Consider the following 13,044-nt stretch of genomic DNA (forward strand, 5'->3'; position numbering starts at 1 on the left):
CTGGCCGGGACTCGTATGGGCACGTTGCTGTGTGGATGGCCGGGATGCGGTGTTTGCATTGGGCGTGGGGGCTGTGCAGTTTTTCTGCGTTTGGTTGCCGGTATGGGCTCTGCAGGGTTGGGTTGGGGCGGGCGGGGGCTGGCTTTGTTTGGCGGGGGGAGGGCTCGCGTGGCGTCACGTTAAAGTGGTCTGGTGTGGGTCACGGGCTGTGGCGGGGGGTGGCGGCCTCCTGGCCGTAGTTCCTGGTTGTCGGCCGCGTGGACTGGGGGGAAGTCCGGGCCCTCTACTCCTCCTACTTATAGCGCACACAGTCACACATATATAGGACTTTGGGGATTGTCCTGCGGGGAGGCATGGCGGGGGGTTGAGGATGCCTCCAATGGGGCTCCAGTCCTCCTGTCTTGTCCCCTGCTCGTCCATCCCTCAATCTTAGCTGCATATTAGACACTTAGGATTTGGGGGGCTTGGCTTGGTTGGGACCCACCATGACCTTGATGTCCCCCAATTTTAATCGCATTATTAGTTCCCACAAGCATACATATCTCACTCACGCTACAGTACACACATCAATAGGGACTGGAGGTCGGCTGTAACGGCTGACCTCCTAATTTTAACTACACAGTAGACACTCTGGGGGCCTTGTACACATGCATGGGGGGTTTGGGGTTCGGCGCACCCCTCATTGCCTCGTCGGCCGGCGGGGACTGCGGTCTGGTGGCCTGCCAGGCTTTTATTCATTTATTATTGTTATATATATTTTTTATTTTTAATGTATTTATTATTTTTATTTTTATTATTTACTTATTTTTATTTTATTTTATTTTATTTTATTATTTTTTTAATCTTATTATTTATTTGTGTGTGGCGTCGCGCGGGTCTCACTTCCTGTTGGGTGGGGTCCGTGCCCGTGTGGCCCGACCTTGCGCTGTGGGGTCTCTGTTGGTGACTTGATGTGGTGGCAGCGCAGCCCCCGTATCTGGTCTGGATGCTGTGTCTCGGTTGTTTGGGCGGTGGTGTGTTTGTGCGGGTTTGGGTTGGGGTGGGGGGCCTTTTGGTTGGGGGGGGTGTTGGTGTCTCTTGTTTGCGTGTTGGCGTTCGGGCTGACTGGCGGGCTGGCGCCGGCTGGTCTCCGTGGTCCTGGTGGCGTGTGGTTGCTGGTCGCAGTTTTTTTTTGATCGCTTTGATTTGATTGGCTGGTGCTGGCTGTCTGGGGTTATTGCGGCTGCTGTTTCTGCTGCCGTTTGTTTGTGGTGTGGGCGCCCGTGGCTGCTGGGTCTGGTGCAGGGGTGTGGCTGATGTTGTGACTGGTGGCAGCGCGCGCGCGTGATGGCTGTCGGGGCTGACAAACTGTTTATATGTATGTATATGTGTGTGTATGTATGTATGTATATATATGTGTATGTGTACATATGTGTATGTATATGTATATATGTGTATGTGTGGGTATGTGTGTATGTGTATGTATATATGTATGTATGTATGTATATTTCTGGGGGTACGCTCTGGGCCTGCCTGTCAGACGGGGGTCGACGCCTCAGGCTACTGCATCCGAACTGTGTGTCTGGAGCTCCTGGGTCCCGCTGTCCATCCCTTCCGGGTGCCCGTCTTGGTTGGGGCCTGTTGGGCCTAGTCCCTGCGTCTATTGTGGTAGCTTGGTGCTGCAAGGTATTCCGAGGTGCTGCGAGTCGGACAGTTGCTGGGGTAGTGACCTTGTTTGTCAGCATGTCTGTGATCTTCTTTTAATTCTTTTTTTTAATTAATTTATTTATTTATTTTTTAATATATTTTATTAATATTATTTTTAAATTTTTCCCCTCCCTCAGGGGGGGGGCTCGGCGGGGCGGTTGCTGGTTGTTCCATCTCCATCGTTGGGGTCCCTGCGGGTGGGGTGGGTGGTTCCCGTGGCCCTGTGCCTGGGTGGTCCTGCGGCGGCCGATTTGGGTGGGGTGGCCGGGGGCTGGCCTCGCCGCGCTCTCCGGGGGTGGGGGGTGGGCTCGTGGGGGCCCGGTTGCCGGTGGGGCGGGGGCGGTCTTCCCGTCCGGTTGCGGGGAGTCTCTGGGTCCCTCGGGCGGGGCGTCTCGCCTTTCTGCCCGTGTGGGGTGTGGTCTCTCGCTGGCTTGGGGTCTGGCTGTCCCCTGCTTTTCTCGTGCCCTGTCCTCTGCCGGGTGCGTCTGTCTGCGGCCTGCTGCTGGCCCTTGTGGGCGGTACGGTGGGTCGGGCTCTGGGGTTCCTGTCGCTGGCCGGCTTGGCTGCGTGGGGGCGGTGGCCCCTGGTTCCCTGGGCACCACGCCTCCTGTTTGTGGGTTGGGCTCTCGGGGGTGATGGGGCCGTGCTCTGGCTCCCACGCACTCTGGGAGTCGAATGTATTGTACATGCAAATTCACATATGCTCACATACGTACATAGGTACCTACGCTCCCACATACATACACAAATACAGTACATATTTACCTACCTAATGTTCGTACATCCACACGCACATTCAATATACAAACATACACATACACATACTGTACATATACATTCACTGTTCAAACACATATACACATTCTGTACATATACATTCATTGTACAAACACATATACACATTCTGTACATATACAAGTACATATGCATACTTACACTCATGCACATAATCACGTTTCATCAAACATATATTAATGTTGTTGCCCTAGGGTAAACTGGGTGTAACACATGGCACACTGACAAAGCTTAACCTATTGTGACTATAACAATCTACAAGGTTAATGTAGGTTGCCTCTCTTTCTCCCCCTCCATTTTTCTGCATTCTTTCGTATCTCAAGTTATCATTACGTATATGTATTGTTGCATTTAAACAACTGTATTGTTGATAATAAAGGTAAATTATTGGTATTGTTCATTATCAATAGCGCTATTTCTATTGGTATTTGTATTGATCCATTTGTAGTGTAATAATGCTCATTGTCATTTCTGTATTATTTTTTATTTTTCGCTAAATGCTTATTTGCTATTACTTTTACCATCATATTTGTACATGTCATATTTGCTGATGTTGCTCTGTTGTTGTTGTTGTTGTTTGCTGTTGTTGTTTTTGTCTCTCTGTCTAATCCCCCTCTTGTCCCCACAATTTCCCCCTCTGTCTTCTTTTTTTTTCTCTTTCTATCCCCTCCTGCTCCGGCCCGGCTGCACTAAATGATAATATAAATACATTTAATAAAGTCAAATACAAATAAGGCAACAAGAGAAGTATCCTACACTTCTCTTTTGTAAAGTAAATCTGAACAGCCGACATGGGCATCTACATCAACTATATGATTTGCCTGAGAAGCTGGACAGGACACAAAAAAAAAAAAAAAAAAAAAAAAAGATGTGACTTTAAGGTTTTACTACTTACGTATAAAATACTACACGGTCTAGCTCCGTCCTATCTTGTCGATTGCATTGTACCATATGTCCCGGCAAGAAATCTGCGTTCAAAGAACTCCGGCTTATTAGTGATTCCCAGAGCCCAAAAAAAGTCTGCGGGCTATAGAGCGTTTTCTATTCGGGCTACAGTACTATGGAATGCCCTCCCGGTAACAATTAGAGATGCTACCTCAATAGAAGCATTTAAGTCCCATCTTAAAACTCATTTGTATACTCTAGCCTTTAAATAGCCCCCCTGTTAGACCAGTTAATCTGCCGTTTCTTTTCTTTTCTCCTCTGCTCCCCTATTCCTTGTGGAGGGGGGGGGCGCAGGTCCGGTGGCCATGGATGAAGTGCTGGCTGTCCAGAGTCGGGACCCGGGGTGGACCGCTCGCCTGTGCATCGGCTGGGAACATCTCTGCGCTGCTGACCCGTCTCCGCTCGGGATGGTCTCCTGCTGGCCCCACTATGGACTGGACTCTTACTATTATGTTGGATCCACTATGGACTGGACTCTCACAATATTATGTCAGACCCACTCGACATCCATTGCTTTCGGTCTCCCCTAGAGGGGGGGGGGGGTTACCCACATATGCGGTCCTCTCCAAGGTTTCTCATAGTCATTCACATCGACGTCCCACTGGGGTGAGTTTTTCCTTGCCCTTATGTGGGCTTTGTACCGAGGATTTCGTTGTGGCTTGTGCAGCCCTTTGAGACACTTGTGATTTAGGGCTATATAAATAAACATTGATTGATTGATTGATTGATTTCAAGATTTCAACTGTGATCGGGCTTTAAACAGGTGGCTGACCTGTTCAGATGAGTGTAACTGCTACTGGTCAAATAATGTGAAATAGCATTTAATTTTACATGTATGCAATGCCATTTAAATGTAATTATAGATAATAATAATAATAATAATAATAATAATAATAATAAATACTGTGTAGTGTTGTAAATAGTCAACGGGAAGGATTTTAGTAAGATATAAGCCATGAGCACTACACAGCCAGGAAAAAACCTAGGCAGGACAAGTAAAAATATTGGGGCAAGTAGATTTGAGAAGTCGGGCAAGTAGAAAAAAACCTTAACGTTGAACCCTGCATGTGTTGAGCTGCTGCCGCTTAAGGTTAGACGGCACTGTACATAGAGCGGTTCTGCTCGTTAGTAATAAATTCTAATGTTGGATGTTCACTCCTTCACACAGATGAGTATAGAAAAATATTTTCAACGGCCGAAAAGGGCTGGACTTGGAGAGGACGTAGGTCTACAGTCCGGACCACAGGTGCGACCTGTTCAGCAGCAGCAGGAGAAGGAGGAGGAGGTTGACTGACTGTGGCAGGACACCTCTGCCTCTGTTTCACTTCATGTTGCTGGTAAATAATATGGTTGTAGTAGTAGGCTAAAGTTAAATGATTTAGTATTCACTAATTAAAGGGGCAGAGCTTTAAGAGACATTTTAGCTTTTATATTTTAAAAGATATATTTTTTGTAAGAACCACAATTAATAAATATATTTCAGTGAATCACTAATTGTTCAAATCTGTATATAAATATGTACATAAAATGTTGTAATTATATTCCAACTCCGCGTTCTTCTTGGTCATCGCCGCTGCCGCCGCCACCCCCCGACCACACCACCACAAATAGATGCCTGTCCTGTGGGAAACACTGCACATATATACACACATTATATATATATATATATATATATATATATATATACATATATATATATATATATATATATATATATATACATATATATACATATACATATATATATATATATATATATATATATATATATATATATATATATACACACACACATATATATATATATACATATACACACAAATACATATACATATATATATACACATACACACAAATACATATACATATATATATATACATATACATATATATATACATATATATACATACACACATATACATACATATATATACATACACACATATACAGGTAAGCCAGTAAATTAGAATATTTTGAAAAACTTGATTTATTTCAGTAATTGCATTCAAAAGGTGTAACTTGTACATTATATTTATTCATTGCACACAGACTGATGCATTCAAATGTTTATTTCATTTAATTTTGATGATTTGAAGTGGCAACAAATGAAAATCCAAAATTCCGTCCATCACTGATGGTGGAAACTTTACACTAGACTTCAGGCAACGTGGATCCTGCGCCTCTCCTGTCTTCCTCCAGACTCTGGGACCTCGATTTCCAAAGGAAATGCAAAATTTGCATGGTTGGGTGATGGTTTGGGGTGCCATGTCATCTGCTGGTGTCGGTCCACTCTGTTTCCTGAGATCCAGGGTCAACGCAGCCGTCTACCAGCAAGTTTTAGAGCACTTCATGCTTCCTGCTGCTGACCTGCTCTATGGAGATGGAGATTTCAAGTTCCAACAGGACTTGGCGCCTGCACACAGCGCAAAATCTACCCGTGCCTGGTTTACGGACCATGGTATTTCTGTTCTAAATTGGCCCGCCAACTCCCCTGACCTTAGCCCCATAGAAAATCTGTGGGGTATTGTGAAAAGGAAGATGCAGAATGCCAGACCCAAAAACGCAGAAGAGTTGAAGGCCACTATCAGAGCAACCTGGGCTCTCATAACACCTGAGCAGTGCCAGAAACTCATCGACTCCATGCCACGCCGCATTAACGCAGTAATTGAGGCAAAAGGAGCTCCAACCAAGTATTGAGTATTGTACATGCTCATATTTTTCATTTTCATACTTTTCAGTTGGCCAACATTTCTAAAAATCCCTTTTTTGTATTAGCCTTAAGTAATATTCTAATTTTGTGACACACGGAATTTTGGATTTTCATTTGTTGCCACTTCAAATCATCAAAATTAAATGAAATAAACATTTGAATGCATCAGTCTGTGTGCAATGAATAAATATAATGTACAAGTTACACCTTTTGAATGCAATTACTGAAATAAATCAAGTTTTTCAAAATATTCTAATTTACTGGCTTTTACCTGTATGTACATGGCGTGGCGTAGTGGGTAGAGCAACCGTGCCAGAAACTTGAGGGTTGCAGGTTCGCTCCCCGCCTCTTACCATCCAAAAATCGCTGCCGTTGTGTCCTTGGGCTGGACACTTCACTCTTTTCCCCCGGTGCCACTCACACCGGTGAATTGAATGATGAATGACAGGTAGTGGTCGGAGGGGCCGTTGGCGCAAATTGCAGCCACGCTTCCGTCAGTCTACCCCAGGGCAGCTGTTGCTATGAAAGTAGCTTACCACCACCAGGTGTGAACGAATGATGGGTTCTACATGTAAAGCGACTTTGGGTACTTAGAAAAGCGCTATATAAATCCCAGTTATTATTATTATATACATTCACACACACATACATACATACATACATACATACATACATACATACATACATACATACATATATATATATATATATATATACATACACACATATACAAACCCCGTTTCCATATGAGTTGGGAAATTGTGTTAGATGTAAATAGAAACGGAATACATCCATCCATCCATCCATTTAATGATTTGCAAATCATTTTCAACCCATATTCAGTTGAATATGCTACAAAGACAACATATTTGATGTTCAAACTGATAAACATTTTTTTTTGCAAATAATCATTAACTTTAGAATTTGATGCCAGCAACACGTGACAAAGTTGGGAAAGGTGGCAATAAATACTGATAAAGTTGAGGAATGCTCATCAAACATTTATTTGGAACATCCCACAGGTGAACAGGAAAATTGGGAACAGGTGGGTGCCATGATTGTGTATAAAAGTAGATTCCATGAAATGCTCAGTCATTCACAAACAAGGATGGGGCGAGGGTCACCACTTTGTCAACAAATGCGTGAGCAAATTGTTGAACAGTTTAAGAAAAACCTTTCTCAACCAGCTATTGCAAGGAATTTAGGGATTTCACCATCTACGGTCCGTAATATCATCAAAGGGTTCAGAGAATCTGGAGAAATCACTGCACGTAAGCAGCTAAGCCCGTGACCTTCGATCCCTCAGGCTGTACTGCATCAACAAGCGACATCAGTGTGTAAAGGATATCAAAACATGGACTCAGGAACACTTCAGAAACCCATTTTATTTACATCTAACACAATTTCCCAACTCATATAGAAACAGGGTTTGAATATATATATATATATATATATATATATATATATATATATATATATATATATATATATATATATATATATATATATATATATATATATATATACATACATATAGCTCGAAGACCTCTATGATGAAAACGATTAAGGAACCCAGATTTCCCTTGCCTGGACGCGGGTCACCGGGGACCCCCTCTGGAGCCAGGCCCGGAAGTGGGGCATGATGGCGAGCGCCTGGTGGCCGGGCCTGTCCCCATGGGGCCCGGCCGGGCACAGCCCGAAGAGGCAACGTGGGTCCCCCCTCCAATGGGCTCACCACCCATAGCAGGGGCCATAGAGGTCGGGTGCGATGTGAGCTGGGCGGCAGCCGAGGGCAGGGCACTTGGCGGTCCGATCCTCGGCTACAGAAGCTAGCTCTTGGGACGTGGAACGTCACCTCGCTGGGGGGGGGGGGAGCCTGAGCTAGTGCGCGAGGTGGAGAAGTTCCGACTAGATATAGTCGGACTCACTTCGACGCACAGCAAGGGCTCTGGAACCAGTTCTCTCGAGAGGGGCTGGACTCTCTTCCACTCTGGCGTTGCCGGCAGTGAGAGGCGACGGGCTGGGGTGGCAATTCTTGTTTCCCCCCGGCTCAGAGCCTGTACGTTGGAGTTCAACCCGGTGGACGAGAGGGTAGCTTCCGTCCGCCTTCGGGTGGGGGAACGGGTCCTGACTGTGGTTTGCGTTTACGTACCGAGTACCCACCCTTTTTGGATTCATTCGAGGGAGTACTTGAGAGTGCTCCCCCGGGTGATTCCCTCGTTCTACTGGGAGACTTCAATGCTCATGTTGGCAGCGACAGTGAAACCTGGAGAGGCGTGATTGGGAAGAATGGCTGCCCGGATCTGAACCCGAGCGGTGTTTTGTTATTGGACTTTTGTGCCCGTCACAGATTGTCCATAACGAACACCATGTTCAAACATAAGGGTGTCCATATGTGCACTTGGCACCAGGACACCCTAGGCCGGAGTTCCATGATCGACTTTGTAGTTGTGTCATCGGATTTGCGGCCTCATGTTTTGGACACGGGGGCGGACACCAGCAGATGACATGGCACCCCAAACCATCACTGATGGTGGAAACTTTACACTAGACTTCAGGCAACGTGGATCCTGTGCCTCTCCCGTCTTCCTCCAGACTCTGGGACCTCGATTTCCAAAGGAAATACAAAATTTGCATGGTTGGGTGATGGTTTGGGGTGCCATGTCATCTGCTGGTGTCGGTCCACTCTGTTTCCTGAGATCCAGGGTCAACGCAGCCGTCTACCAGCAAGTTTTAGAGCACTTCATGCTTCCTGCTGCTGACCTGCTCTATGGAGATGGAGATTTCAAGTTCCAACAGGACTTGGCGCCTGCACACAGCGCAAAATCTACCCGTGCCTGGTTTACGGACCATGGTATTTCTGTTCTAAATTGGCCCGCCAACTCCCCTGACCTTAGCCCCATAGAAAATCTGTGGGGTATTGTGAAAAGGAAGATGCAGAATACCAGACCCAAAAACGCAGAAGAGTTGAAGGCCACTATCAGAGCAACCTGGGCTCTCATAACACCTGAGCAGTGCCAGAAACTCATCGACTCCATGCCACGCCGCATTAACGCAGTAATTGAGGCAAAAGGAGCTCCAACCAAGTATTGAGTATTGTACATGCTCATATTTTTCATTTTCATACTTTTCAGTTGGCCAACATTTCTAAAAATCCCTTTTTTGTATTAGCCTTAAGTAATATTCTAATTTTGTGACACACGGAATTTTGGATTTTCATTTGTTGCCACTTCAAATCATCAAAATTAAATGAAATAAACATTTGAATGCATCAGTCTGTGTGCAATGAATAAATATAATGTACAAGTTACACCTTTTGAATGCAATTACTGAAATAAATCAAGTTTTTCAAAATATTCTAATTTACTGGCTTTTACCTGTATATACATATACACATATATATATATATATATATATATATATATATATACATATACATATATATATATATAGATACACTTTATTTATTTTAAATTGCCTTTCAAATGTCTATTCTTGGTGTTGGATTTTATCAAATAAATTTCCCCAAAAATGTGACTGAGTGTGACTTATATATGTTTTTTTCCTTCTTTATATACTCCGGAGCGATTTATAATCCGAAAAATACGGTAATGTAATATTTAGATTTTGTATATATATATATGTATATATATATTTTTACATATATTTTTTCATATGTTTTATACTCGTTTTTATATATCGTTAATTTGATTTATTCTCCAGTGTGGACGCCTCAAAGGATGTGTTTTTCTTCAAATCCTCATTGCCATGCCATGTTTTGTTTTTGCTTTGTTACTGTCAATAGTATACCAGCTCAGTGGCCTTGTGGTTAGAGTGTCCACCCTGAGACTGGATGGTCGTGACTTTAAACCCCGCCCGAGTCATACCAAAGACTATAAAAATGGGACCCATTGCCTCCCTGCCTCAACATCAAGGGTTGGAATTGGGGGTTAAATCACCAAATGATTCCCGAGCGCGGCTCAAGCTGCTGCTCCCCTCACCTCCCAGGAGGTGAACATGTGGATGGGTCAAATGCAGAGGACAAATTTCACCACATCCAGTGTGTGTGTGACGATCGTTGGGACTTTTACTTCAATAGTGCTGTGTGTGTGTGTGTGTGTGTGTGTGTGTGTGTGTGTGTGTGTGTGTGTGTGTGTGTGTGTGTGTGTGTGTGTGTGTGTGTGTGTGTGCTTGTGTGTGTGTGTGCGTGCGTGCGTGTTTTCTTCTCTTCTTTTTGTATTTTTTATTTTTTGTACAGCACTTTCTGTTTGCCACTTGCCTGTGTATGAAAAGTGTTACACAAATAAAGTTTGATTTGATTACATATGATGTATAGTGTATCTCGCTCAATCACATATTTATTACAGCTGTGCTGTAAAAAAAAAAAAAAAAAAAAAAAAAAAAAGATGCAATCCTGAGTGCAATAACTAAAGGCCCAAACAAACTTGGGGGAAAAAGTAAGCGGAACAGAGTACGCAAAGGTCCGTGCAAACTCAAAGCGGATATTGGCTTGGCACACAAAGCTCAAACTTTACGTCCAAACAGACTCTGCTCTGCGCACTGGTGTCACACCAAACACTGCTCAGCTTGTATTTTTATTCACATCAACCCACATTAAATGTGACGCCGACCCCTGTCCTCTGTGCAGCGTTGACAAGTGAGTGCTCAAATTATTCTGATGATATTCTGAAGTATTGAAAAGGTTTATGATGCATGTCCTTCACAAAGCACGACAGTCCTTCCCTTGTCTCTTGTACCATTTAAAGGTAGAGGCAGAGCAGTTCCTCTTCTCCCTCGTCAGTGTAGGACACCATGACGAAATAGGTAAACAACACACCAGAATTGTGGAAATGTAGGGTTTCACTTAAATTTTCCAAGAATCGACAACGCGTTAGTGCACTTGACCATGGAGGCTCTGATGACGGCGGCCATTCTGTGGGGAGTCAAGCTCCGCTCACAATACGCTCTGTGAGCACCCTCCATCCATCCATTTTCTACCGCTTGTCCCGTTTGGGGTCGCGGGGGTGCTGGAGCCTATCTCATCGCAGGGCCAACACAGATAGACAGACAACATTCACACACTAGGGCCAATTCAGTGTTGCCAATCAACCTATCCCCAGGTGCATGTCTTTGGAGGTGGGAGGAAGCCGGAGTACCCGGAGGGAACCCACGCAGTCACGGGGAGAACATGCAAACCAACCCTACACAGAAAGATCCAGGATCGAGCACCTTTAGTCTCTAATGCAAAGAGCCGCTGGACTGCTATAGACACACATAAAAGGCACAAAAGGATCTAATGTTCACATACATGCTTAAAAATATTTTTATGTCAGTGATTATGTATGTTCTCTGTTGATGTTTAGGTTGAAGTGGCTGCTGACATGTGACTTGCTCTTTCATCCTACCTATCCCTTGACGAGAGAAGTAGGCCTAGTCCGGCCAGAATCACAACCGGAAGTGAAAGATCTGCCAGGTAGTGGTCCAACTGGGCCCTGCAATCACAGAAGCAAACATTAAGAACACACAGTATGACGCACACTCAAGAAAAACTCAGATATACTCGGCCAGTGACAGAACTCAAGGACAGCAATTATGAAATGCCTCCCCGTCCCCTATCAAAACAAACTCCTTGGACTGCGCTCTCCTCTTTTCAAACAGATTGACAGATTCCAATGACAGTGTCACGCACCCCCCCGCTGTCCCATCCTCTCCACTCAGCGCTTGTCAGTCACAGAGCGCTTGCTCAGAGCGCCCAGATAGTTTCCTGCCTCTTGCTTAATACCCATCTCTATTTGACAGCTTATTGAGTCCCTATATCTTGCAATGTACACTATGTATGTGTGAGTGTGCTCATGAGCGTGCGCTTGCGAGCGGTTGTGTCAGCTTCTGCAGCGGGTTTACGTCTCCAGTGCGACATGCCTGTCATGTTTCCCTCTCTTTCCCATCTTGAAGGTGCGCTTGTCCGTCAAGCGGCGGGGGTGATGAGTAGCGGTGGGTGCCTGGCAAAGGGATGGGGCGGCAGTGGGGGGTCTTAAGATGCACGGGCACCCCCATTCCATCAGCTGGAGAAAGATATGAGGAGTGGAAAGACTGAGGCGGTGGTAGCGAGAAGCAGGGGGATGGAATCTGGTGGATGTGTGTGTGTTGGGGGGGTTGAAGTGGAGAAAATAAAATTTTTCCAGCACTATTGCAGCGTCTGTCATCACAGCTCGTCACGCTTTAAACACTAGCCGCTGAGTGATCATTTCAAACTGCTGGAAAAACAAACCAGTGATTTGGCCCTCTGAGAAGGTTCACTTGAGCTTTGATGCGGGAAAAGTAGAAGAACAAAAGCTCCTGGAAAAGAGACGGATTGGCTGCCGAAATGTCAGCACTTTGTTAGGCCTGGGCGATGTATCGATTTTATCGATATAGTCAAGTTTTTTATTGCAGACGATTTATAAAATTAAAATAAAAATTGTTCCCTTTTGCTCTAACATACTTTTTGCCCCCAGAAGGTTCCTTAGCTTCCGCCCTCCCTTATATTTTCTTAGGGGAAGACCTAGCAAAACATGGCTAATGCTAACGCTAACGAGAGCAAGAATTTTGCTCCAAAAAAAAAGAAAAGTGTGGAGAATAGTGTAGATTTGCGGCAACAGATGTGCAACAAACGACTCCGCTCTGCAAAGTTTGTTTAAAGAAAGCAGAAGCACAACAAACGTATTCCAGCATCTGAAACCGAAGCCTCCAGTCGAGTGCAGGAAATGCAACTCTTTACAAGGAGAACAAGATCATAACATTAATCAATCACCGGCTAAAAAGCAGCTTACTGTGGTGGAATCATTTAAATAAGGTATGCAAAAATCCCGTTTCCATACAAGTTGGGAAATTGTGTTAGATGTAAATATAAACAGAATACAATGATTTG

General features: G+C 44.6%; 1 protein-coding gene across 2 annotated transcripts in view; it reads right to left on the reverse strand.

Moving 5' to 3' along the window:
• The window catches only part of tmem260 (transmembrane protein 260), a 66,097-nt gene that overhangs the window by 10,498 nt on the left and 42,555 nt on the right, over positions 1–13,044 (reverse strand). For both annotated transcript variants that reach the window (XM_061968805.2, XM_061968806.2), the window contains exon 8: positions 11,543–11,629. In XM_061968805.2, coding sequence (XP_061824789.1) covers positions 11,543–11,629 — 87 coding nt within the window. The remainder of the gene's footprint in view (positions 1–11,542; positions 11,630–13,044) is intronic.

This window comes from Nerophis lumbriciformis, linkage group LG08 (genome assembly GCF_033978685.3).
Source record: "Nerophis lumbriciformis linkage group LG08, RoL_Nlum_v2.1, whole genome shotgun sequence".
In the NCBI taxonomy this organism is placed as follows: Eukaryota; Metazoa; Chordata; class Actinopteri; order Syngnathiformes; family Syngnathidae; genus Nerophis; species Nerophis lumbriciformis.